Source organism: Melanotaenia boesemani, chromosome 17, assembly GCF_017639745.1.
Source record: "Melanotaenia boesemani isolate fMelBoe1 chromosome 17, fMelBoe1.pri, whole genome shotgun sequence".
Lineage (NCBI taxonomy): Eukaryota > Metazoa > Chordata > Actinopteri > Atheriniformes > Melanotaeniidae > Melanotaenia > Melanotaenia boesemani.
Genome location: NC_055698.1, coordinates 19,530,223 through 19,556,905, shown reverse-complemented (window position 1 = coordinate 19,556,905; position 26,683 = coordinate 19,530,223). Strand labels below are relative to the sequence as shown.

General features: G+C 38.3%; 1 protein-coding gene across 1 annotated transcript in view; it reads right to left on the bottom strand.

Annotated features, from left to right (window-relative positions):
* LOC121628141 (solute carrier family 45 member 4) overlaps positions 1–26,683 on the bottom strand; it is a 51,571-nt gene that overhangs the window by 11,917 nt on the left and 12,971 nt on the right. Inside the window, 2 exon segments of the mRNA XM_041967066.1 lie at positions 564–752; positions 21,066–22,386. Coding sequence (XP_041823000.1) covers positions 564–752; positions 21,066–21,381 — 505 coding nt within the window. The 5' untranslated portion in view covers positions 21,382–22,386.

Here is a 26,683-nt window from a genome sequence, read left to right as displayed (position 1 = left end):
ACTGGATTGGACTGGATGCAGTGAGCTGAGGATAGACTGGGTAGTGGGCAACATCAGCTTTTGTTTAAGGACACAATAGTCAGCAGAGGAAGCTTATGGCAAGTGATGCTCCACTGATTCCAGCAGGATACTGATGAGCTTCTCTTTTCCCTGAGGGAGAAGTGCATGCTGGGTAAAAAGACAGCACTCATGAATCAGATGTTGGCTTTTATTTCCCACCAGAGTTATAGCCTGCTGTTATCTACAAATTGCATGAAGTAAAGGTCTTATCGTTTTATTTTGTTTGCAGTTTTTAGTTTATTTTTCTGTTGTGATTTCTCAAAAGCTAATTTTTGCCTCATTGTCTAAACTTGCTTTTTCAATTAATGAACTGCAGGTAAGTCATGAAATATATTAAGCAGTGCTTTCTTTTTAAGCATGTTGCAAGTGTCAAGAAAATGTGTTGCTTTCTTCTATTTGATGTACTCTTTTCATTAAAATAACAAAAGAAAGATCCAAAACTGCCTTTAAAAAATGTGGTTTAGTACAATACTTTTGGTCCATAAAGGGAGTTACACACCCACCTATCAATGATCCATTCAGAAACAGCGCCACTCCGATCAGCGTTCCAATACAGAGAGCCAGGATGAAGGGTCTCCTCCTGCCCCACCGCAGAGTGCAGTTGTCGCTGGCTGAGCCGATCAGAGGGGTGAACATGAGGCCAAGAACTGGACTGAGGAACCAGGTGAGACTGTAGTACTGCTCTGGAAGACCTGCACAAGACAGACGGACAGCTGGGTGAGCTGTGGGCAGACATACTGACAAGTGCAGCCGTGAGATTAAATCTGCTTTCTCTAATATTCCGGCAGGGGGCGGAAGTAACATCCCACTGTAAGGAAAAGTCATCACTTTTACTCCAAGGGACTGAATACGTCATTCCAACGCTATTTTCATCTGGAATGACTCTTGGGAGCCTTCCCTTTCATCCATAAAAACAAAAAAGCACAATTAAGTTTCTCCGTTCTGTATCACATATTTGTCACATATAATTTATTTAAAAAAAACATTCAAATTGCCATCGTGCCAGAATAAAATGGCTATGAAGTGCTCATACATACCACATAACAGTAGCTTTTAGAGGAAAAAAGAAAACACATTTAAACACACAAAATGCTGCCAAAGATAACAACAAATACATTTTGTAATACTCTGCAACTGTGATTGCCACATTTTGACTGAAATGTAATACAAGTGTTGCCGAGCTTACTGGTGAAGCGTACAACAACATAAACTGCTAGCTGTGTTTGTATTCTGTTATCTGAGAGTTGACCTGAGATTGACTGTCAACAACGTCTGCTCAGGCCACCATGAAGGTAAAGGAGGATTTCTCTCTGATCCACATAGCATCTGTGTCAGCTATCACAGAGGACCAAAACGTCAACTCACGTGTAGTGCTTAGTACAATGACAATTAGCAGAAAAAGTGACTGGGACATCAGAAACATTGTAAATAACGCTTTAGCAAACCCCTGTACTTCCAAGCATTTTAATACCCATTTCCTGAATTAAATTAACTGGACTTTAACTTAACACAGACTGTGTTGTGTAAGTGACCTGGTTAGCGTGCACCTATTTATTTATGTGCTGTTTCCACCACCGGAAACCAGGTGAGGCTTTCAAACACACCTGCTGCATGTCATGGCCTCGAATTAGAATGGACCAGTGGAAATAAGAATCAGCAAGCAGGATGAAGCAGACGGATGGAAACATACACATGCTGTCAATACCCCTAAATAATGTCAGACAACACATTGCAATACCATGTTTTCAATTGATTTATTTATCTTTCCTCATGGCTACTGTCCAAAAATACTAACATTGGATTCAATATCAGCCATGAAGAGAGAGACAGAAAGGGACTATATGAGATTACAAGGGCTGAGAGGAGAGAGGATCTAATAGGTTGCCTCTGTTTAAAGGCAGGTGTGTTGCAGAATGTTGCTGGAAAAGTTCATCTATAACTTATCTAACTGGAAACTATTTCAACAAAAAAACTGCAACACACTGCATGTTAAAGATGAACACTTAGCTACGCACATTAATATCATCTACTGAAAGTCATAAATGCAGAATGTTTTATAAACGATTATTAATACCTTCCAGTTGGGTCCTTAGGCAAGACTCCTAACGCTACTGCCTAACCACCTTCAGATGTAAGTTGCTGTGGAGAAAAGCTAAATGACTGTAAAATTCAAAGTGAAAGGAAGACAGTCAGAAATGTGGAGTCTTTGCCGATCAATGAAAGGAAGTTGCCATTGATATGTCATCTGTCAGAGATGGAACGACCAAAGACAGCTGGAGAAAAGAAAGGAGCTGGCTCCTAATTTGATTGAGAGCAGATTAAGCTCTTCTAAATTTAAATGCACTTTCATATTCCTTGAACGGAGCACTTTCAAGGGGCAAACGTCAATAACTGAATGCCATTACATCCAATTATCCAGAGCTGATTGCAAAAGTCCGCCTTCCTGCAAACATCATTGAACAGAACTTGCACAGACAGTTTATCTACTAGATTCACAAAAGGCACATAACAAAATCTTTTATAACTTAATAAAAGTGTCAAGAGTCTGATGTTGATTAGACAGCTGTCAGCATGTGGGATTTTCTGGAAACTTGGGGGTGTGTATGGGAGTAGTCATTTACTTGTTTTTAACGCTGTTGATGGATCATGTTTCTTTTTTGCAGGAACTGTGGTCTGTAGATCTCTCTTAAGGAGTTCACATGTTTATATGATGTTTGATGGTCTGTCTGAGGAGGTCACAGAAATAACACTCAGCCCAAGGGCATCTTTGCAAATCATGACAAACATCATGGTGTATAATACCAAAAAAACAATCAGACAGTGTCTCTTTATCAGCTCATTGATCATCAGGACAAAGAGACAAGAACCATGAGGACACAGCACACATGTTAGACATGCAGGAAACATCCCCAGCAGAACCTGTTATACATGCATCGGTCTCCAGGGTCCAACAGCATTGTGGCTGTTTTTGTAGCATCATTTTGCCTTTGCCACACTACTTCACAAAAGAAAAAAAATATAACTGTTTATTGACGATCAAACTTAATCCTGTAAGTAGGGCTGGGCGATTAATCTCCATTTCTGGAGATTTATTTTTATGAAAATCTGGACTTTTTTCCATAGTTAGTTAGGAGCAGACTTAGCCCTCCCTCCACATCAGAACAGTGTTTGTCTGACAGATTTTCAGTAAAGTGACCCTTCACTCATGCCTGGAATTTAGCTGTACGTATAACTGCAGTGAGAAATGTTGCTCTCTACGTGATGCAGAAGTCAACTTAACCCACAAACCCTAGTTAAGAGACAACCTTCATCAGGGGAATTATTTCTGCAGTGGATCCTGTATGATAAGGATCCAGATTGAAAGAGATTACGGATGCATTGTGATGCACATTTCTATGTAAGATATAAAGTCGTTTATATGGTGGAAAAGCTATGACATTATATGCTTTATTTTTGCTGGCATTCATCTATAAACAAATAAATGTTTTTAATAAGTTTATTTATGTTTTGTAAAAGCAAAGAAAAAAAATTGATTAAAATCGGAAATCGGATTTGGTTCTAAAAAGATGAGATTTTATTTTTGGGCCATATCGCCCAGCCCTACCTGTAAGACACATCTTCATAACCGATCAATGACAGCACCAAAGAAAAAGTTAAGCTGGAGATGGCCTCATGATGAGTCAGGAAAATATCATTGTGATATGTATACATCATGACGAACAGCTGCTGCTGTCATCTGTTCAGGTTCTCTCTCATATGTAGCTAGGTCACTACTCTCACTTGTTTATTGTCAATAGAGTGATAAGAAAGTGTCATCTGTCTCTTTCACTTTATTTTATGCAATAGTTATAACTCAGGCTTTCTCAAATTGGAAGTTTTACATGACAAATCAATTGGAGTGCAAATAATTATGTAATTAAGTCATTAATTTCACATTACTGGTTAAAGGACCATGAACAGCTCATTTTTGCTGCAAATTCAACAAATAGCTTCCTCTGAGTTGTTGGATTTTCCTTTTCAGTGTGGCTTAAAAAATGTGTTCACAAAGATGATGTGCTGTTTTGCCTTCCAACTAACTCCATGACAACAGCCACCTATCAAAGTGTAACTGGTCCATTCCTCTGTGCCATGAAACAGTAGCAAAAGAAGTTTGGAGTCCCAACTTTCCTGTAAAATGATGTAGAGTGGTGACAAGGTGTTAAAAGGCATATAAGAAGATCCATTTTAAAAAGTCTACATACTGAGAACATGTTCTTATATTTACAATCATTTACTGAAACAGGCAGGCATGCCAGACCATAATCCTCATCAAAGTCTTCATCAAGTGTTAGAGCAGACGGAGGTTTTGAAAAGCTACAGATGATGAAGGCAGATGGTGAAAGTGTCAGGAAAGAGTGGCAGGCTTGTTCCAGTGATCAACATCTGATGAGTTAGACTTTCAAACAGGTAAATGGACATTATTTAGACTATTCTTTGAAAGGCTTGTTTAGATTTACAACGATTCATAGATTAATCGGTTAATCATTTACTTGCAAAAAAATGTTATTGTGCTGCCTGAAAAAAAAAACCTTAGAAATTAAAATGTTAAGAAGCAAAAGTGTACCTTCAATTTTTGTTTGCTATTTAACAAAACACAAACATGATAAATCATATAAAATCTTTCATTTGAGAAACTGGAAGCAGCCAACTGTATTCATTAAAATAATTATTAGCTGCTCTGTGACCTCTGAGGGGCACTCTCAGACAGACGCACATAGAAATTTCACATTTGCCCCCAAAATAATACAAACCATGTCCCTGTTGTCCAGTACAAATGTTGACCTCTGTCTTGCACTTCAGCTTGCTATAAACCAGGCTTAACCCCTGTCACCATGGAGACCAGGTCTTGGGAACTCTGTCACCACAGAGATTCCCATCACCTTGACTTCCTGGCTCCTAATATGGCTGTTTCATAAATGCTTCCTATTGTTCCTAAAGTTTTTTCCCCTTTTTCTTTCAGACTTTGAGCAAGTTTCTGTATTTCTGTATTCTCTACCTGTCGCACATTCATACAAGGAAGAACATACACACATATACAAAAGGTACATAGACAAAATCTGTGTTGTGCAACCATAAAGTAGGAGACAAAGCCCCAGATAAGAATCTGTCTGTAGGTTTGTCAACATCAAAACAGGAAAACAGTTTCTAGTAAACAGTTCCCATGTACACACACACAAACACAGACAATACTAAAAACACAGACTAAACGTAGTAAATAAAGATATGTCTCTGTTCCCACACACACCGTTCCCACAGACTTCTGGTACTGTATGTGCAAACACACACATACACAGGGAACAATACTGAGAGAATCAAAACGCAGGAAGTTTTTCTAGAAAGAGAGAAAAAGAAATGAGTGCAGTAAGTGAGAGAGAAGGGCGGAAACGCAGAGAGAAGGAGTGTGAGAAAGGATTAACATCAAACGGTTTTAACAGGGAGGACAGAGAGAGCAGGGATAAGGTGAGAGGAGGAGGTAGAGAGAGTCAGGACAGAGACAACGTCATATTCAGGCTGTCATGCGGCTGCTGATTGATTGTGGGAAAGAAAAAAAATATTACAATCTGCTGTATCTACTATCAATTACCCTGCACGTTTCCTACACACACATACACACAGCTAAAATAATAGAGCTCAATGTGTGGACAAGCTGCCCATTCATCAAAGCGTTGATCCAGGCTTTATGTGCTTCCCTTCACGTTGCTCCTCCACCAAAAAAATATGTACAAATGTAAAACACTTCGTGGGTCTGATATCCAAATTTTAGAGTCTATATGGCAATTTTAACTTGGGAGAAGCCATCTTAACGCAACGCTATACACTTAGCTTTTCACATACATAAAATAATAATGCAGTAACTTTTTCTACCAAATGTATTTAATTTGAAAAATATTTATTGAAAAAATGGCTGTTCTTTTTTCTTTTTTGAGAGGCATAAGATCAGTTTGTTAGTAATATGGGTTGCCTCATCTACAGTCACATTTACACAGCAGCCCTCTTATTGTCTTCCCTTTCACAGGTTCATCTTGTTTCTTGAAGCTGTTATTCAGTAAAAGTCTTAAACTACCAAATACCCCATATTTTTTATACCCCCCCCCCCCAAAAAAAAACAAAAAAAAAACATAGTACCATAGTACTCTCAGTCTGAACCCTCTTAGACAAGCTTTCTAGTAAATTCTTGAAGTATTAATCGGTAATAGTTCTCAAGGCTTTTTTTAAGGACTTTCAAAGCTCTTCTTTGGATGTTGGTTCCCTTTTGCTCTGTTCTCTGTCAACATGATCCCACACTGGTTCAATAATGTTGTGGTCCAGGCTTTGGTGTAGATTCATCCCTCCTTAAGACCCGTTGCCATTTTAAGACAATTACAAGAAAGTTTGGCTGCTTGGAAGCAAAATTAAAACAAGCAATAGATAAAGAGTTAAATGAAAGCAGAGTGACTAGTTAGCAGACAGCTGGGATAATTATAACTCAAACATATGATGTCCATTTAATTACCGATGACAGCTGTCTGTTGTCTCTGCAGGACAGACAGTTAAGTGTGTGTCCTTTTCACACACCCATCTGTTTTGAGCCAGCTTCAGTTTTAGGTTTACAGAAACAGGCCTTGCTTGAATGTGGATGGGGGGAGACTATGACAATTTCCATGTATAAACATTGAAAATGTCAGGAAAATATGTGGAGAATTCTGTCCAAAGTGTCTCAACAGTTGCTGTTCACACATGGATTTCACAGAGCGAGATTATTTGCTAGAGATGCATCCTCACAGCTGGAGTGACATCTGGCGAAAGCACACAAGAAGTGTGCGATGCTGCCAGATATACACAGAAATGGTTGTTTGGTTCACAGCGCAAGCAGAATGACAATGAGGCTCTCCGACTGTTGTTGCATTAAACACAATACCACGTGGATTTGGATGTGTCCACAATAACAACAAGTGCTTGTTAGACATTTGATTTCTCACATGCAGCCAGTTCTGAACACAGAAATTTCAGGGCTGCAGCGCATCTGTGAAAACAGCTCATGAATAATGCAACACACCCAATGCACTTTATGTTAGACTGACAAAACAACAGCTAACAAAACAGGGTGACTAGAACATTCCTGGATCTAGATCAACACCAAAAGTCATTTACTTTTAAGAATGGTTGCGTGACATCTCAAACTAATCCATTAAAACATGTTGATGACAAACAAATGGTAGCAACCACAAAATGTCTTTGGCACGGGTGAGAACATTTGCAGGCAGCAGACATGACCTCAATACTTCGGTACATATCCACCTCCCCGTCATTGCTGCACAGACATCGGCTGCAAAAAACACATCAAGCAACATTTTAGTTAATTTGTAGTAGCCCTCTACAGCATCTTACTTCTAACAAAAATAATGATTTCCATCATCTAGAAAAGGAGCCATCTCCTCTTTGAAAAACAGAACTTTGAAATCAAATAATTTCTTTCATACAACTCAAAATCTATCTGTGTCTTGTTTTCTCTTTTTCTTCTCTCTGCTGCCATCCCTCCCCATTCCCAATCTCCCATAAACACAAAACAAGCCTTTCATATCCTGAGCTGGCGTGAGAAAACCACAAGGAAAATGACAAGCGTCCCAAAAAGAGCCAGAGAAATGGTGTGAAAGTGAGAGTGGGGCAGAGGTCATGAAGGGAGAAAGTGGGCAGGAAGGAAGGAGGGCGAGAGAATGAGGGACAGTGAGAACAAGGAGAGGAGGAAGCAGGTGTTTTCAAATGAACAAAACATGTGAACTGAGTCAGGTGTTGTATTAAGAGAGGAAGAAAGGAAAGAAACAGGGATCACAGCAGATGGATTATGAGGGCAGGATTAGACACTAAATTATTAATTCAACACTTTATAATTGATAAAGGTCTGGTTGTAGATTTAAACCAACAATGAGGGCAGAAGAGTTTTTCTAACTGCTCAAATAAAAACACACACATAGCAATAACTTTGGACATATTTTAAGAGAAACATGATGCTCAAAATGAAAAAAAAAAAGCACAAGAGAGCAATTTGAACATTTAATATTTCATCACAAATTAAGACAAATTCAGCTTCAAAAGCAAGAGGCATGGTACACCCTGGATGGGTGTTCAGTGGGATAAATCGTCTATAATAGTTATTAAATGTGTGTTTTTACAGAGTGAGATTAATGTGCAAGTTAAATGCTAAGATTTGTCTCACAGATGATATTTAAGGAAAGCCAGGTTATAGTTCATGCACATACATTTTGAAGGACAATAAAAAGAAGCCACTCAAATAAAATTGGTTTTATTTGAGTATATTAGTCTGCAAGAAAAATACATAACTAATGGGTAAAATAATTTAAAATGTCTAACCTGAAAAATTAAACAAAAAATACCACATTTCTCTGATTAAGTAATATGTAAGAAAACTGATTCATACTGATAGATGACAAGGCATTTTAAGTATCTGCAGCCTGGATGATTACATGTAATAATATATACAAAAAGGGGGGTGGATCAAATGATAAAATCTTGCTTGAGCTATTTGAGTTGTACATAACTGCTCAGAAATATCAGACCACTAATATTAGAGGAAAAAAGGTTCAGTTTTCTTAAACACAAGCATTACAGCTTTCTCAATGAGACATTAAATGGGCTGAAAATGCTGTGTGATAGCTTTCTGGTACTAGACGAAATTCTGAGAAACAGTTTTCATGAGCTTCACTCACTGAGCTATTTAACACACTGTTCTATTAGACTCTGAATATTCATACTTATGGACTGAAGGAGAAGAAGTCCAAGCTTTCCTTACGGAGCTGCCAAGTACTTAACACACAAATGTCACAGCAGTAGAAATTCATTCTGATTTAAACAATTTCATGGGCTGCTTCAGAGCACAGCCTCAGCAGATCTATGTTTATGGGATTTTAAATGCAACATTAAAGCCTTTATGAAGTTATATACAAAGATTTTCCGTTCGTAATTAAATTTTACAGTTGGTCATTTTTATGAAAACTATTTTAAAATGCCTAACATCTCCTGCACTTAAATTTCTGCTCATATTAGACTGATATATTTCTCTTTCTCAATTTATGGAAAAATAATGAAAATGGTTAATTCACTAAGTCAAAACTTGAAAAGAAAGAAAGAAAGAAAGAAAGAAAGAAAGAAAGAAAGAAAGAAAGAAAGAAAGAAAGAAAGAAAGAAAGAAAGAAAGAAAGAAAGAAAGAAAGAAAGAAAGAAAGAAAGAAAGAAAGAAAGAAAGAAAGAAAGAAAGAAAGAAAGAAAGAAAGAAAGAAAGAAAGAAAGAAAGAAAGAAAGAAAGAAAGAAAGAAAGCCCTGTAAAAACATGATAGTGAAGCTTTCAACCCAAGTGGATATAAGTAAAACCTAGTGTCCTTAATGCTGAATGAATGAATGAAGGAATAAATGAATGAATGAATGAATGAATGAATGAACACCATCTTGATCTACCTGCTGAAAGCCAACATTTATGATCTCTTGGATTACAGAGTGGAGGGAGAAAAAAAATCCAGAAAGAAGTGAGACGGAGGAGAGAAACGGAGTGAGTCATAGTGTTTCTCAGCAGCAAGAGATGGTGAGAGCATTAATCACACAGCAGACACACAGTCTCCTGTACCCAGACAAATGAAAATATGAGGTATGAAAGCTATACAGCCAAGGTCAGGGTTAACAAAGTGCCTTGTTCAATTAAACAACGATGCTGACTGAACTGCTGAAGAAAGAACAATACAGGGAGGCAAAAAAAAAATAAAAAATCCTGTGACTGCATTTGAAAGAAAAGAATGAGTTATGGGTTTTACTTTGCACACACACAAACAAGTCTACTTATAACTGAGTGGAAGATTCAGCTCATTTAACAAGAAACAACTGACAGAATCCTATATGTGACTGTGACATTGCAAAGGGGCTGAATGGCCAACCATCCATCCTCTTTGCAAAAGGTGGCATTTAAATTGCATGAAGCTTGTATGCACACACACACACACACACAGCTGCTTCCAGTCAGCAGAGTTATGTAACAGCACTGCAGTAAACTAGCTGCCTCCTACTGAGATGCATAGAGAAACAGGGAGAGACTTGCATCAAGAAAAACATGGTTAATAAGTCTAAATTAATTTCTTTTACACTTTTTTAAAAGCATCTGTGGTAAAATACAGTACTATTTGATAATATGCAATTAACAGCAGGGAAGTTGGTCTCCAGATGGGACTGAACTATCAGTCACAGGAAGCTCCAACCTATCAAAGAAGAGATCAATAAAGCCAATCAGCAGTGATCAGTTGCTGGTATTATGTAATCGCGTATACAGTAGATAGGCCACAGAATAAGAAAGGATTAAAGCTATTTTATCAATTTAAAATAAATTCAAATTGTTAAGTTATAATATACAAATCTGAAACAGGTTTTCATTTGACTTTTCACAGTTTTAACATTAGTAAATAATTTCAATAAGCTAAAGTAATACATTTATTGATCCAATTGGTGTATTGACCACAGGCCACAAGAGAAACCGTCAGTGTAAAATGTTACATTGATCAACCTGCAGCATTAATCCCTTTTACCAGGCAGTATAGGCAGCATATGTTATGTTAACACAACTGGAGGCATTTTGTGAAGACTGCCAAGCTTTGTACATTGACTCAGAAGGCTGCCTGATACTTGTAAGACTAAAAATAGATTAGTATATTCGTAGCTGAGAATTTTTAGAACACTTTTAATAACATATGCTATGAGGTCTCAAAGCTATGAGGGTGGACATACTTTATCTGGGTAATTTGTCTGTTTTGTTAGCTAGACTGTGTAACAACTAGCAAGGAAAATGTCTTGAATATTGGTGGAAAAGTAAACCACTGGCAAAAGAAGATTTTTTTTAAACACAAGTACACCCACTAAAATAAGCCAATTAGATCTTTTACAGATCAGTAGTAACTTACTGTGCTGAGGGTTACAACATACTTGAGATCAGTGTAATAAAGACACACTCCCAGGAGTCTGCTACTACAACAACATATAGAAATGACATTAAAGCTTTATCCTGCAGGCTGTGATGGACAACAAAGTTTGTATGAGCATGATTCCCTGAGATAATTTAGCTAGTTTACCATCTTTAGACTGCAGATGCCAGCCCCAAACAGCAAGACATCAGCATCAAAATAAATGTGTAGTAGCCTATACCAGTTTTAAGTCTGCTATTAATGATGTTCCATTACTGGAGCTTTCTACAGCAACTATGTGTAACCGTACTTCCTTGTGGAGGATGGATTGGGATCTAAAATAAGAAAGCAATAGATAATAAAGACAAAAGTCATATGCCTGCTTTGACAGTGTTGGTGTAATTACAATCCCTGAATTAAGGGGGAGACAAAGTTTTCACATTGCAGAAATGAATCATGTTTATTCATGTGGACAATATACCTAAGCTAATCTGACAATAGTAACAGCAAACAACAAGAACTGGAACCAATTTACAGTATTAACATCACTTTGTTCATATTTAATCACACAAATGGAATTGGATAACAGATAAATAAAACACTAGTAGCTTTACTTCTTTTCTAAGAGCAGATTTTATGTTTCTGACAGTAAACATGGCAGTAGTAACTGCACACACACAGTTTATTTGACACTATTTTGAACTTAAATTACTCCCACTTTCACCATTTTATCTGAGTTCACAAGATCAGTCTGTCACAACTCATCCATCCATCTTCTCATAAATATTCTGTCAAAGTGTCACTGAGAGACAGCAAATGTTTTCTGTTCTTCACACACACTCACACACAGACTTGCACACAAACACACAACTGCCCTGAGGCCAGCCATTACTGATGTGCTTGCTGGCTTCTGTTTGTCGTGCTGTTAGGTTTTAAAGATTTTCTGGTCACTTCTATCACTTTGACTGACTGCAATGTACTACAGTCCAGGTTGTTCTGTGTATTACAAAATATACGTATCAATAATAAAAACGCAAGGAGATTAAAAAAAAAAAAAAACATGACACAAGGTATTTAATCTTAAAGAACAATATACTAAAGCTTTTCAGAAATTATTATTTTCTGGCTTTTAGGTCTAAAAACCCCAACTCACCAAATTATATCCATATGTTTGAACATATTTCATTTCTTTAAATAATAATCATATTTTTAAACTTTGATTTTGCATACAGACACATGTGCTGTAAAACTGCATCATTCAAACATCCCATCAGCCTTGCGTTGGTGTCACTGCTGAGTTGTGATGCTGTGGACAAGCTGCAGGGAAAGTGTTAATACACACTGTGCTGTGTTTACATCCTATATATTTGCATAGTTTGTCTCTGATCACTTGAAACCCTGTTTGTTTGCATTGTTTTCACCTCCCTATGGTTGGAGCAGTAGAACAATGTGCTGACAAACAAATGCCCTCAATCACATATCCAGTTCAGCATTCCTCACATATCTTACATTAATAGCACACACATACCTACTATATCACCTGCTGCATGGAAAAACATTGGCACCCATATGAACTCACAGAACATGGCTTTGTCTTAAAGGCTGAAGAATTTGCCCACTCAGCATCACAACAACACAAACAATGACCCATGAGTGCAACCTGTGCTGCACTTCTGATGATGGCACAACGCTCAGCAACCCTGCATTAATATTACTCCAATAGCCTGCCATGCAATTGTGGCAATGTTAGAAAATAGCTGTTCTGCACATGTGTACAGGGTAAATTTGAATAAATGACTTTAAAGCAGTGACTACTGCAAGTGCCATAAATAGAAGGCTTTAAATAACAGTGATGTGTTGATCGTTTCTCTTTATAGAGACAAATGGAAAAATAACAAGATAACTGTGGAGTGAAAATTGTGGTTAAAGGGGCTTGCAACCTGGCAAGAACTTAATTCACACCCTAAGCAGTGCCTGTTTCTAACTTCCTCAAAAGAATGCTTATTTTTCCTACATGTTGCACCCTACTGATTTCTTTCACAGGCCACAAGCATAAAAATGTAACTTCCTCCATCTGTCCACCTTCACTGCCCTCCATCCACTCTGTTCCATGAATGATGTGGTCAGATTATGGTGATTAGTCACAATGACATCAAGCCAGTCATTTATATAACCCCGTATTACGCCGTCTGCAAGGTCATCGGCTGGATTAGACCAGCTAGCATGATGGGATAACTCTGCGGATTAGGATACCTGGCATGCATGTATAAACAACACAAGATCAAGCTGATTTGCTGCACAATAAATAGCAGTGAGGTGCATCATTTTGCATTATGTGCCACAGACTGGGAGTTAATACACAACAAGTTGTCATTTAACTGCCCTGATACATGTGAAACCAGAGCCATGTAGGGGGCCGATCCTACAAAAGAGATCTGCCAGCACTGCTAATGTGCAGTGGTGGCAATGTCACCTTTCACAGCATGCAGTCAGTCCTGAAGGCGTTCTTCTGGCATGACCATGCAAATATCTTCTCTATGGGGAAAATTGTCTGAAGCTAAATATATATATATATATATATATATATTTATTTTTATTTATTTATTTTTTTTTTGGGGGGGGGGGGGGGTACTTTTGAGTGAAGTATGCTAGTTGGCAACATACATTATCTTTGGTAAGCAAACACTGAGGGTATACAGTGAAATCAGATGCGGTTAGTGTGAACATGTGAATATAATGAGCTACACCTTTCAGCCATACAACCTCAGTGAATAGAAGGGCATTTCCTGTTGGATTGTGGTAATCTCCTTAAGTGAACCCAAGAAAGCCTTCCAAAGAAGGCTAACAATGCTGCAGAGCTGCCAGGGCTCCAGTGTTTTGGTTACGGCACTGATGGTAAAACTACATCCGAAGCAAGTCGGTCACAGGAGCAAATAAACAGATTATAAATAAAAAAACTCTTCAGGCTCAAAAGAATCCTTTGTATCACCTTTACACAGCTCCGCTCCTGAGACTCATTATTTTTGCACTCAATATGACCTGCACTGCAGCAAAACTTCATTTTCGGGTTGTTTTTGTGTGTTACTGCAACATTTTCAGTGAAAGAATCAGTCTCTGCTGTTTGAGCAAGCTAATCTGTTTCCAGTTTAACTGGAAATAGGCTGACATAAAGAAGCTTCTGCTGCAAAAAGGGGAGGGAAGCTCATTTACATTGAGGACAAGCTGAAATTTTAATAAAGTAAATATTTAAAAGGGTTTAAAAGTGGATACAATGACTTAAGACTTGCAGTCATCCCATTGCTAGTAATTTTTCAAACAGTTCATGTCTCCTGTCTCCTAGTATTTCACTCTGATTCAGAGCTTCTGTATCTAATAAAATCCCTACTTTGACATATGTGTGAGATAATTCCAGGATTAACATGGATAAAGATGAGTTTTTGCCAATTTCTTTTCTGCTAACTTGCTTTAACAGCGTTCTCTGGGTCACTTTGACTTCAGTTCAGAGAAAGCTTATTATGTAATGTGCTGTGCTAAAAAAGGGGGAACACAGCACACTGTCTGCACTCATCGCCTCATCTCCTTCTCGCTCCCCGGCTCTTTCCTTTCAAATGCCTTCCTTATGCTCCTCTTTCTCCCTCTAAACTCAGTCGCTTCTTTCTCACCTTATCATCTGACTTAATCCCATTTGTACCTGTCTCAATGTCTCCTTCAGTCTTATCTCACTTTCGGCTGCATTAACTCACCAGGTAGTGTTCCTACTGGGGGTGATTTTTAGTCAAGTATATATGGAAAGGAAGACAAAAGGAATAAATCAAAACCAGTGCAAAAAAAATTAAATCTCAAAAGTAAAAAAGATCCCTGAGTTCTGTAAGACCTAGAAATATTAGCTTAGAAAGTTTATGGCTTAGCAATCACAATTTGTTACTTTCCAAATCAATTCCTATTGAGAAATATCAAAGATTTCAAGCAACTTTTTTAAATGTGGCAGGGTGATTTACAATATCCTCATAATTATTTCCAACTACAAAAACATCTGTTCGATCTTGACTGCCAAATATTGAGAAATGGTTCATTCGTAAGAAAAGAAATATTGATAAATGCAATCATGTACTTAAACACCATCTGTACAAAGAAATGTATTTTTTATGCATGTTATTATTACAGTCTGTTATTACAGTAAAGGTGTCCAGAGTTACTAAATAAATTCATCAAATTTGAAGAATTTGTTCACTGTTTGGCTGTCTGGCCCACAGCTTAACAGTTTTGGCTTAATTTCAGTTCAGTGCTGCAACAGTCGGATTTTCAATCACAGAAAACCCACTAACCATTACCTGCTCTGCAACCCCAAAGTGCCCTTTTCTCAGGGCTTTTTTTCCTGTGGCATTTCACAAGAACAGTTATTGTTATTAGTAATTTAGTTATAAATGACCTGCCATTCCATCGTATGTCACCACATGATCCTTCACCTAAATTCTGTCAAGCCATGCCAATGCTGTAGGGTCTGATGTAACACACTATGATGGAGTGGGTGGCATTGTGCACCTATTTACGTTGATTTGCATCCCGCTATTAATCAAGAGGAGAAGAAGCGGCACAAGGCAAGCTGGCAGACTGAAGCAGAGCAGACCAGAGACCAGAGAGTGGTTGTCTTCAATCTATATTTCAGAATATGATAAATGGTAAATGGACTGTACTCATATAGCGCTTTTCCAGTCAGCCTGACCACACAAAGTGCTTTACACTACATATCACATTCACCCATTCACACACACAGTCATACCCCAGCAGGCACATCAGAAGGCAACGTTAAGTGTGTGACATGTGGTCAGGGAAAGCCTGGAATCGATCCACCAACCTGGATCGATTGAATTGGAAGACGACTGCTCTTCCTCCTGAGCTACAGGCGTCTACAGAAAAGCCAAATGAGTCTGTGAAGTCAAAGGATTTGAAAGTGGGTGAAATAAATTAAGTGCAGGTTGTTTCATGTACTTTGCAAGATGGTGTGTTTACATAGGAGCCTGCAAAATGATGGTAGAAATAATGATTTGCATGTTTTTTTGTTTTTTTTACTTTTCTGACTTGAGCGCCCCAGCTATTAATTCCTGGACGTGATGTGTCATGTAGCCAGCACAAGCTCGTCAGTGCATGAGTGAAATGACATCATTAGGCCCCTGCCAGGCAATGTTTGTGTGTTTATCAATGATGGGAATGACGGCAATAAAATAACACGCGTTATTAATAGCGTTACTTTTTTCCATTAAAGGGCAATATAACTAATTAGTCTTTCCATGGTTGCAACACTGTTACTGATGATAGTACCTCTGTTAATATAATTCAGCACAGTGACGGCATCTGACTGGGGGGGGGTTTACAGAGAGAAATAACAACATAGCATAACTGATGATGACTGACTTATAAAGAGTAAAAGGTCATAGCAGAAAACAAACGAAGCGTTTTAAACTGGAATCACAGACATCATTTCTCCTCACAGAGATAAAGGATGAACATTATGAGAAATGTTCATTATGACCAGAAACAGAGAGTTTCTTCATGGCGACTGGAAGCAGTTAGCATCACGTGAAGCACCTCTTCTGAGGAGGAGACGAAACACGACATTCAAGCAGCCTGAGATTAGTGTCAATGATTTCTCTGTTAGCAACTTATTCCATTAAAGGTCCCATATTATACATTTTTAAACAATTTCATCTGGGTGTCAGAGGTCCAACAACTTTGTCTTCAAAGTGTATTACCCCATATTCAGCTTTGGTCCTTAATCTCAGCCATTCCAAAAGTGGCTCTAGTGAGCTCTAATTAGAACGGGCTGTTTCTGTGTCTGAACCTTTAAATGTTCATGAGTGGTGCCTGTCCATACTTCTCTCTGGGAGAGGATCTGGGAGAGGATCTGGCTTTCGCTGGCGCCCATTCTGTGATTTTAGAGGGCAGACTCAGCTAGCTGGGGGGTGGGTCAATGGCAGTATCTACTACCAGTGGTAATGGTTAATTCCCTTTGTGAGGTCACAAAGGGAAATATCTCAGCAAGCAAGTGAGAGAGATGACAGAATTTTCTAATTTATGAGCTTCATACACAGACTATGAGGATACATATTACTGTTAGAAAACCTTTAGAAAGTGAATTTTGCATAATATGGGACCTTTAAGTTTCCATTGCATTCATTAGTCTGATGTAATATTTAGTTTTATTATGAACAAATGAGCATGCAGATGAATTTGAAGTTCTGTTAAAGGGAATATATTTCAACAGTTTTTTAAAGTAACAGAATAATTACTTTCTAGAGTATTACTTATTTTTATAATGCATTAACTCATGTACTATTTACTTGTCCCAAAAATAACTATATTAATAATTTTTAATGTGCCCAACACTGATGTTAATTACATTAACTTATTTTCTATTATTAGTCATAAGATATTGTTCTTCTGTGCAAAGATGCCCCACAAAGGGAGGCATGTTCAGCAAAAAACGAAAGAGCTGTGTGAGGCCGATAGTTACAAGATGTCTAATAGCTACCAGCAACACATACACAAAAACAAGGGGATGAATCGTAAGGTAGTGTGGTCAACCACAGTAAGTCCCTTCCTAGAAGAGTTATCAGGCCATGGGGACATGTAAAACGAGGGTAGTATCTCTCCCCTGTTCTTTTTAATGTCTGAAGTTTCATGTTAGAATTTGCTGCTAGTGTGAAGCAGCAAATTCACACAGTGTATAGGAGTATATTCACTTCTGCAGTCTGCACTGTGTATAGCAAACCAAAGTACCATGCTGCTTCATTTGTTAGTGAAGTTAAATATTGGGCTCCTCTGTATAATTCTTTATCCAAATGCTTCATGTGCCATGACCATCCCCATTCTTTCCCCCTCTTCAGTTTGCATCTGGTTTGTAATTGCGATCTCTATGTCAAAATAAAGTCTTCCTGTATTGCAGTATATAATAGTATGTTGCGTTTTAACTCTGAAATATTTAACAATTGGTAAGAAGTTTAGTTTAATATCAAATATATGTATTTTTGATTCCGAATTCTTGGCTAAAATAAATAGGCGGTGTTTCATGCCAGATTAATTTATGATTCAGAAAATCCATCAACCCATCTAACTCTTAAACCTTCTGATAATAGTCTTCTCAGCCATCAAGAACAACTAGCCCCGACTCTGCAATACTCACCCTGATTCTGCTCAATCAACTTTGACATGTAAATCATAAATAAAACTAGTACAACGAGCTCAATGTACCCACTTTCCTTTGACCAAAAGAAAAAAATCTCTTTCCTTGTATGAGAACAGAATAGAGCTCAGCATGCTTTCCACACAAGACCTTGTACGGTAGAAGTTTCTCCTCCTTTCTCTGCCTTGTGTAAATAAGGGCTCCTTGACCAAACTGTGTCTGCTGCACACACACTCTTTCTCTCTGACCCATGTGTTGTGGGGTTACACACACAATAGTTTCACTCAGGGTGAGCCAAGCAGGCAGCTTACCAGCTCTCCAGCTAATTCCAGCAGCTACAGTCAGTCCCCAGCACACATGCAGCATTAACTACAGAGAGGGGAGTCAATATTTGTTATCCCACAACATGGAGCTATGCCTACACATAAAGGGGAGGGGGAGCTAAAAAGTTAAAAACATGAATGAATCTGCCAAAAAAATAGAAAAATAAATAAATAAAACTAAAATTGCTTCTTGTCTGCAAGATGTGTAATATGCATGTCAACTTTTCACAACAAGTCAACGTGGTGCTATCTAATTTATAATCTATTATGATGGAGGTCAACCTTCACTAACTTTGAGCAGTAAAAAGGTTGATCTGAAAAACAGTCAGCTTGACAGGAGAAAAACAGCTTTAGTGGATTAAGTCTCCGTTCAGTGACAAATCTCAGCTCTGTCTGCTTTAGTTTTATTTATTTCAGTGGACTAATCTGCAGCATTTGTACCTCACTAATATTTCAGAATCTACTATGAGGGGCTCAGACATATTTTGATCTAAAAAAAAAAATAAAATAGGCCAGGTCACCTAAATCAAGGCTAAAAATTAGAGAAGAAAAAAAACATACAGCACTTGTCCTGTCTGATGCAGGCAGAGCAAAGAAACGGGAATGAAACAGTACAGAGAGAGGCTTTTTCTCTCCTAACATCTTAGAAATGCATTTAGAGTACACTACATTTCCACATTAGGCTACAATCCTTTTTTATATTCCAACACCTGGCTGATCCTAACAACTGTCCTCCATATGCAGCAGAAACTGGGAGTGATTCAAATTCTGGATCCTTGGTGTATCATCCAGGGTGAGCCAGTCAGAGTCATAGCAGTTGCACAGTGACCTCCCCACAAATGTCACATTGGTTATGCAAGTTAGGAGATCACACAAGGTCATTAAGGGATATGGAGAGATTTGGAAAAGAGAAAGTAGCAAGAAAAAGCAGCATGAGAAATTATTTTTAATAATAAATATTTTAGCAGTGTAAATAAATGATTTTAGCTGCTTCAGCCTTTTACCTCCCTCATTCTCATTATTTTTCCTGCCCTTCTCCTCTTCCTCCTGTCCTACTTCTCTTTTTACACCCTCTCTGTCTCCAATAAAGGCTCTAGTGTTCTCAACACGACAGTGCTTATCATGGAATGATAAAAACATTAGGGAATATTGTTAGCTTACATGTTTTACGCTAAATACGTTTACCTATATAGACAGTCTTCTGTCTGTCTTCTGTGTCCTTTACATGCTTATTTGGTCTGTTATCAAAGAGCTTGTGGATGCATATCCAGATATAGCAAACAGAGCAGAACCACCAGAAACCGCGGGGGCAGCGAAAAGTACAAAGAAGAAGATGTATTCAATGGCCTCCCAGACCAATGCCGTCTACTGTGCTGCCTCTTTTTATGACTCTTTCTGAGAATGCATGTTATTATTGTCTCCTCCACTGTTGCCGTGTTTGATATTGTCTCAAATTTATGTTGGACTTTGGAGGCGATCTTTAAACTTGGCACTGCTTGCTAGTGGATGTATTGTCTAACAGCCACACCAACATAAAAGACACATGGGAGTATGTGAACAGTGATTTTTGACTAAACTTGAACTGGACATGCCTATTTACATATGTAAAGGGAACATAAATGAGCTAAATGTCTAACGTCTGTCCTAAAGGCCGCTGTCCTGCAGGTTTTGTTTCCTGCTGCAGCACACCTGAATCAGATTTATGGGACCACATGGATGGGACAAACTTGACAACAAGCTCTTGAGGAGAGCCATTTAACATGAATCAGGTGTGTTGGATCATGGACACAACTAAAGCCTGCAGGGTTGCAACTCTAAGAACCCAAGATGGACACCCCTGCTTTAGAGTGGCCATTGTACATAGTTTCACTTAAGGCTAAGTATGAATAAGGTGAAGTCAATCTCCTTGGTATAGCTGAATGGATGGTATTTTAGACGGGGGAGAGGTGATGTCTCTGTCTTCTTCTTCTCTTATGTGAAGGTTTCTCTACTTTGACATAGATGGCCTCTTTCATTCCTTGTTCTATGATTGCATTATTTTACCACTGAGTTAACAAGGATTTACAAAAGATGAAATTGCATGTTCATTAAAGAAGTTTGTTGCAATCAAATGACTTGCAGCTACACTTTTACACCCTGGATGGATGTTTATCCGGTTGTGTCTGCAAGCGAGAAACCCACCTATCCAGGCAACAGCACAGCTGCAAACCAAACCTGTAGGGGGCTCTAAAATCAAGCAATCATATAGAATGCACACCAGCATCACCACACACAGAACTGTGGGACTGATCCACTATTTTGGGGGGAACCAGAAATTAAGCAGTGTTTCAAAATGAACTAAGTGGTGTTATACACAATATAATATACACAATGAGAAAACTAATGTTTTTGGCCATTAGTTAATATTAAAATGCAAACTATGGTGGATTCCAAATTAAAAACCTGATCTTATAAATGAATAACACACGGGTTTTTAAATGTGACACAATTATGTTACCTATTTAAGCTTCAGCCTAAACTTGGACTCACCTATCTGCAGCAGCACGGGTGTCACGAGCGCCGTCTCCATGGCGTAGCAGAATTCTCGGCCAAACATCACTGCACCGTGCATCACCCATTTCCTCAAAGGGATCCCTTCGATGGATCCTTCGCTTACTGACTCCTCCCCTCCTTGACCTCTTCCTCCCCCTCCTCCGCTTCCCAATCCATCCGTCTCGCCGCCCGCTCCACCTTTATCCTCCTCCATGCCTGATGCGATGGATTTTTTTGCCTTGACGCCACCAACAAGAGAACCAACCTGCATAGTGTCAGCCTCTGTATTCTGGGGAGGCATGGTGGAGGGCATGCACGCAACAACAACAATAAAAAAATTATTAAAAAAAAAAAAAGTTCACCCCTTCTAATGGAGGAAAAAAAAACTACTATGTATAGCTACCAGAAATTAAACTGTCCTATGGCTTCCCTGCTACTGCAAACTGCTTATGTGAAGTTACTTGTAGCTACTTTCAACTTCCTTGCAGTAATGTCATTAAAAAAAAATCTATTACTAAAGTGTTCAAGAATTTATGGAGTGTTAATAACTAGAATAAAAACAGAAAAACTGCCTCAGCATGTGAGGTAATCAAAGTAATTCTTAGTGCTAATACTAAAAAAATCAATGCAAAAAATAAAGTTTTCAAGAAATCTAGCACAGATCTGAATTTCTAGGTCTTTTGCCTTCCAGGTGACAAAAAAGAAATCAGTTGTCCTCCGAGGAAGCTGTTCTCCAAAACACTGCCACTTCAAATCTAATCCTCCTTGTTTTCCCACCAACAATTGGGGGAGAGAAAAAAAAAAAAAGAAAGTAAAATCAGCTTTTCCGAGGCTTGTAGAAAATCTTGAAAAGTTAAGGAAGCAGCAGAATTTCACAGGAAGAGTGAGTGGTACATTCCAAGAGCGACTTTGTGCATTTGTTTCTTTGTGTTTGTTATGCCTGTCAGATACTGCCTAGAAAACTCGTTCGATCTTATTTGGTTTGTTGGTATGACAATGTTTGTGTGGGAGTGTGTGTGGGAGTGTTTGCATGTACATGTATGTGTGTGTGGTGTGTTTATGGCTTTTTTGTCATTGAGGTTTCTTTTTTTTTCCGTCTCTCCCTCTTTACTGTCTATTACAAGTAGTAAAAATCCATATAGAAGACCATTCAGTGAGTTCCAGAGTCATTTTGTGTATGGAGGGCTGAATGGAGGGCTGGATGAGAGTGTGGGAGGGGGCGAGCAACAGGTCGCAAGGGGAGGGAGGAGGAGAAGAGGGGCAGGTGGCAATGGCTGGCGGAGCTCCTCTGAAAATCCCCATCGATTGGCTGATTAATCTGCAGGAAAACGCCAGTAACAGAGAAGAAAAGGGGAGGGGAAAAAGGAGAAAAACATTAGTGAGTTGAAGCAATTAAACTTTTTAAACATGCTGTAGCAGTACCTCAAGCCTGCCAACATGAACATGTTGTGTGCTGGAATTAGTGAGTGTCATGTGTTTAGCACGCACTAGTTGACGGACGAGAAAAAAGCTGGTTTTTTGATAATGCTGGGAAAAAGTAGAGTTGAGCATAAAGAAAAGACGATGAGTGTTGGTGTTGTCATGCAAATAGCTTTTTTTCAGCAACGAGCACAACAGCAACTAGAATATGTGTGTCTGCATGTGTGTATGTGTCTGTGTGGAAGGGTGTGGGTGTGTATGTAGGTTTGTGTACTAAATAATAGGGGTGAGTTGTGTTGAGTGATCATGCAAATGCAACCGTGCCCCCTCCCAAGGATCAGAGGCAGACCAAGAGGGCCCCAAGCCCCTCTTGGTCTGCAACGTCATCTCATTTGCACGTGCTGCACAGGACCTCTTAACAATAATACGACTTTATATATTTCAAGTTATTTGTGACATATCCACTGGTAAGAAAAATACCACTGTTTATGACTTGCTTGAATCCAAAAAGCACATTTATTTCAACATAGAGCACTGTTATGAACATTTTCAACAAAAATATGACCTAACACAAAAATAACCAGTCTGTAAGTGTGAACACACCCTAAGAACTGCTTGAAGTACTTTTGTTTTATTCTACAGAAATAAACTGTTTGCATTTCTTTGCTCTTTTTGGCATTTGTTCCTATGTTTGTGTGAGAAGAATTACAAAGAGATCTGGTTGCATTTGCCCTGGTTTAGAGAAATGTGGTTGAATTTTCTCCATGGAACAATGTCCTACTGTATTTATGCTTTGATCGCTTTTCACACTTAGATCAATACCAAAGGCATAATCCCAATTTTAAAAAAAAAAAAGACAAAAATAAATAAACAATTTGTATGCAAGTTACATAGAACCGTGACTGTAGATATAACCAAAGTTTCCAGGTAAGGGAGAAAAAAGTCCATTTCTGTTATTTGGACTCACCAATTCACAAGCTTTTGAACTGAAGCATACAAGTTCTTTGAGTAAACCCCATATTAAAAGCGGCACAAGCAAGTGCTCCCTCCTATATAGAGTCAATTCTTTAAACAGTATAATTGGTCTGAGCACATGATTCATCAAAACAAACTATGGGGCAGCCTTTGAAACTGGATGGGAAGGATGAAAGAATGCTATGTGTGATATGAAGGTTTACAAACTGAGCTACTGTTTCAAACAGAGGGCTTGTGTGTGTGTAATGGGAATAAATGACGGATACATTTATGGGAACAAGGATCTAAGGCCTTCAGCTAACACCATGCCTCATAGAGTGAGAGAAAAACAGTCTGTGTGTAAGTTCAAGAAGATTTCCCACAGAGTTAAATGCCAGTATGTGATTTTGTGTGTTTCAACCCACAGAAACAGTACATTTTATCATACTCAACACACACTAATGCTTGCCACGTGAGGGACGAAAACAGGTCATTAACAGTGCTAAGACCCTCAACAAGCCTCTTAAACAACAACACAAGATGTATGGAGAGAGTGTGGTGAGGAAAGGAAGGAAGGCTGGATGGAGGAAGGGTTTGAACAGGTGGACAGTGGGAGAAATAAGCACTGGAGAGGTCATATGGTAGGAAAAAGAGAGATTAGATGAATTGATGAGAAGGAGGCTAAAAATATTGCCCCTTCCTGTCATTCATTGCTTTCTCTGGTTTCTCTCTTTAGCTCTCTCCTTTCCATTTTCAGAGCTCTCACATGTCGCTATTAACATTTATGACACAGAAGAGATGGTCATGAATATTTTATCACATAAACAGACAAGCCCCTCCTCACCTGACCTCACACACGCTGCAGCAGATTACATAACAGCCTCTGTCCTTCACAGGCTCACATTCATTTTCGTCTAAATTTGGTTCAAGTATGAGCATGAGAAAGAACGGGATACGCCAAAACACCCAAAACCTCCATGCCGATACATTACACAACGAGTTAACAACAGAAACAACATGTTCAGATCAGGTTCCCCAGAAATTTGTAATGAAAACATAATTTGTGGTTAGAAAAAAAAGGGAATCACAGGGTGGAGATGCTGAAATAGAGGCGATGGTAAGCAAAACCTTGCCATGTATTACATACATCTGTGTGACATTTAGAGAACACACAAGGCAATAATTATTTGCAAACTAACCAATGAGGAGCTATAAATCCTCTATAAATCAGATTCTGTTTGAATTTTTTTTTTTCTTTTAAAGCACAGCCCATAAAAATTATATTAATGTACATCTTCAAAAATAGGGACTCATCTGAGCTACAAGAGGACATGTTTGGTATTTTAAAGTGCAGTTGCAGTCAGGACTCATTAGATAAAAGCTGTTTGGTTGGTGTGTGGCATCAAAATCTGACAGTGGGATGTCAAACTGAGCAAGCAAACAAACCATCAGCAAAGAGGTTTGATATAAAAGTAAATGATTCTCGTTTCACAACAACAATTTTAGACTTTGAAAGTTGTATATAGTCAAGAATATGTCATCTTGATCTCAGGTGCAATTTGATTAATACAGAGGTTTGAGGAGAGTTAGTTGTAACTGAAGTGTAAGTGCTGTTCTGTTTTCTTTTGTTCGCTAGACTGTGTCTGTGTGTATGTGAGTCATCACTGTAAAATGTGGTCACGTAGCTTTTAAGTACTTCAGCAGGTCAGTCTGTGTCAGCACATTCACTTGACAGGGAAAACTAATTATTGTGCTGGTTTGACTAAAGTCATATTAAACTCAAGCTGTCAAAACCCAGCAAACACACTTAGATGATATAGTCAGAGATTAAATAATTCGAGCATGCATACATTGTAATTGAGTGTGTACATGCACTACATAAACATTAAATTAGGTAAATGTATAGTAATACAGCTGAAAAGCTTTTCCAGACTGTTCCGTTGCTCTAACTATGTCTTGTTTGTTTGTTTTTGTTTTTTTTTATAGTTTGTTTTTTACTGCAGTGTCATCAGACAATATCATCAAATACCCAAAGTGTAAGGCATACTTTAATGAATAACTTGATCACCCTTCAATGCTTGTAAAGTGAGATGGTGGTCCACATAAACTGTGTGATTTGCAGTTTAGGCTAGAGTGACGTTTGAAGATAGGTGTGTTGCAACTACATGTGGTAATACAGTAATGAATACTGTGTTATTACTGAAAAATACTCAATGCATTGGGAGATGCTGTGCCTTTCAGTCAATGCCAAGATTTTGGTAAGTTTTTAGTTAAATTTATTTGGGAGCTTTCTTTTCTCAGAAAATGTTTGGATGACAACAGAAATGTTGAGTCAGATTCCTCAGCTAAATTTCAAAGTATTGACTGAACTAATACAGACTGTAATCACAAGTCTCCGTGGCTTATTCCTAATACTTTAATAATCTGACCCAAATACTGTCTGGAATTAATCAATCTAAAAATCCTTTTAAACAAAAGGAGCCATTAATTAACCTGTTATAGCAAAAAAAAACAAAAACAGAAAAAAAATGATTGAGGTTTCTGGACCACATATGTGACAAAGGAGGTATTGCTTGGGATTAGAACAGCATTAAACTACCAGCCGCTACATAACCTCAGCTTTCTTATCTGTGTTGCAGTGTTCTAACATCCTGGGCCACTTTAGCACATAACTTGTGATAACATAGTGCCTAAAAGAGGGGTCAGTACCCACTTTGGCTGAACTGCAGATGAGATTAGTTGCAAGGAAAAAGCTGTAATATGATACATTTAAAAAGAAAGTTTCTTACCAAAACCTGTCACAAAAAGTGTTAGCTTGTGAAAAAAAGGGTCCTTTAAAGACTAAGCTATTCACCAAGAGAAAAACAAGTAAGGGTCGGCGCCTCTCTTTCTCAACAGAATAGACCATCCTTTAAAAAAAAAAAAACACACACAAAAACATGATCTGATCATAGATCCATGCACAAGCAGCACTAGTCAGCCCCCCTATTGTTTGTGTGTGTGTGAGTGATGGTAACATGAGCTCAGCTTATATAGAATTACACTTCACCTTCACTGGGAGGCAGCATTAACGAAAAACAGCCTCACGTGTAAGTGACGAAAGACAGGAGCAAGGAGAGCAAAAGTGAGATTGTAAATTATAGATACATGTTGGCAAGAATGTTTATTCTGAGTAAAAGAGTGAGACCGAAGGACAGAAAGACGAAATGAGAGGGCATGTATAAGCCTGTAAAGTTCAAGGT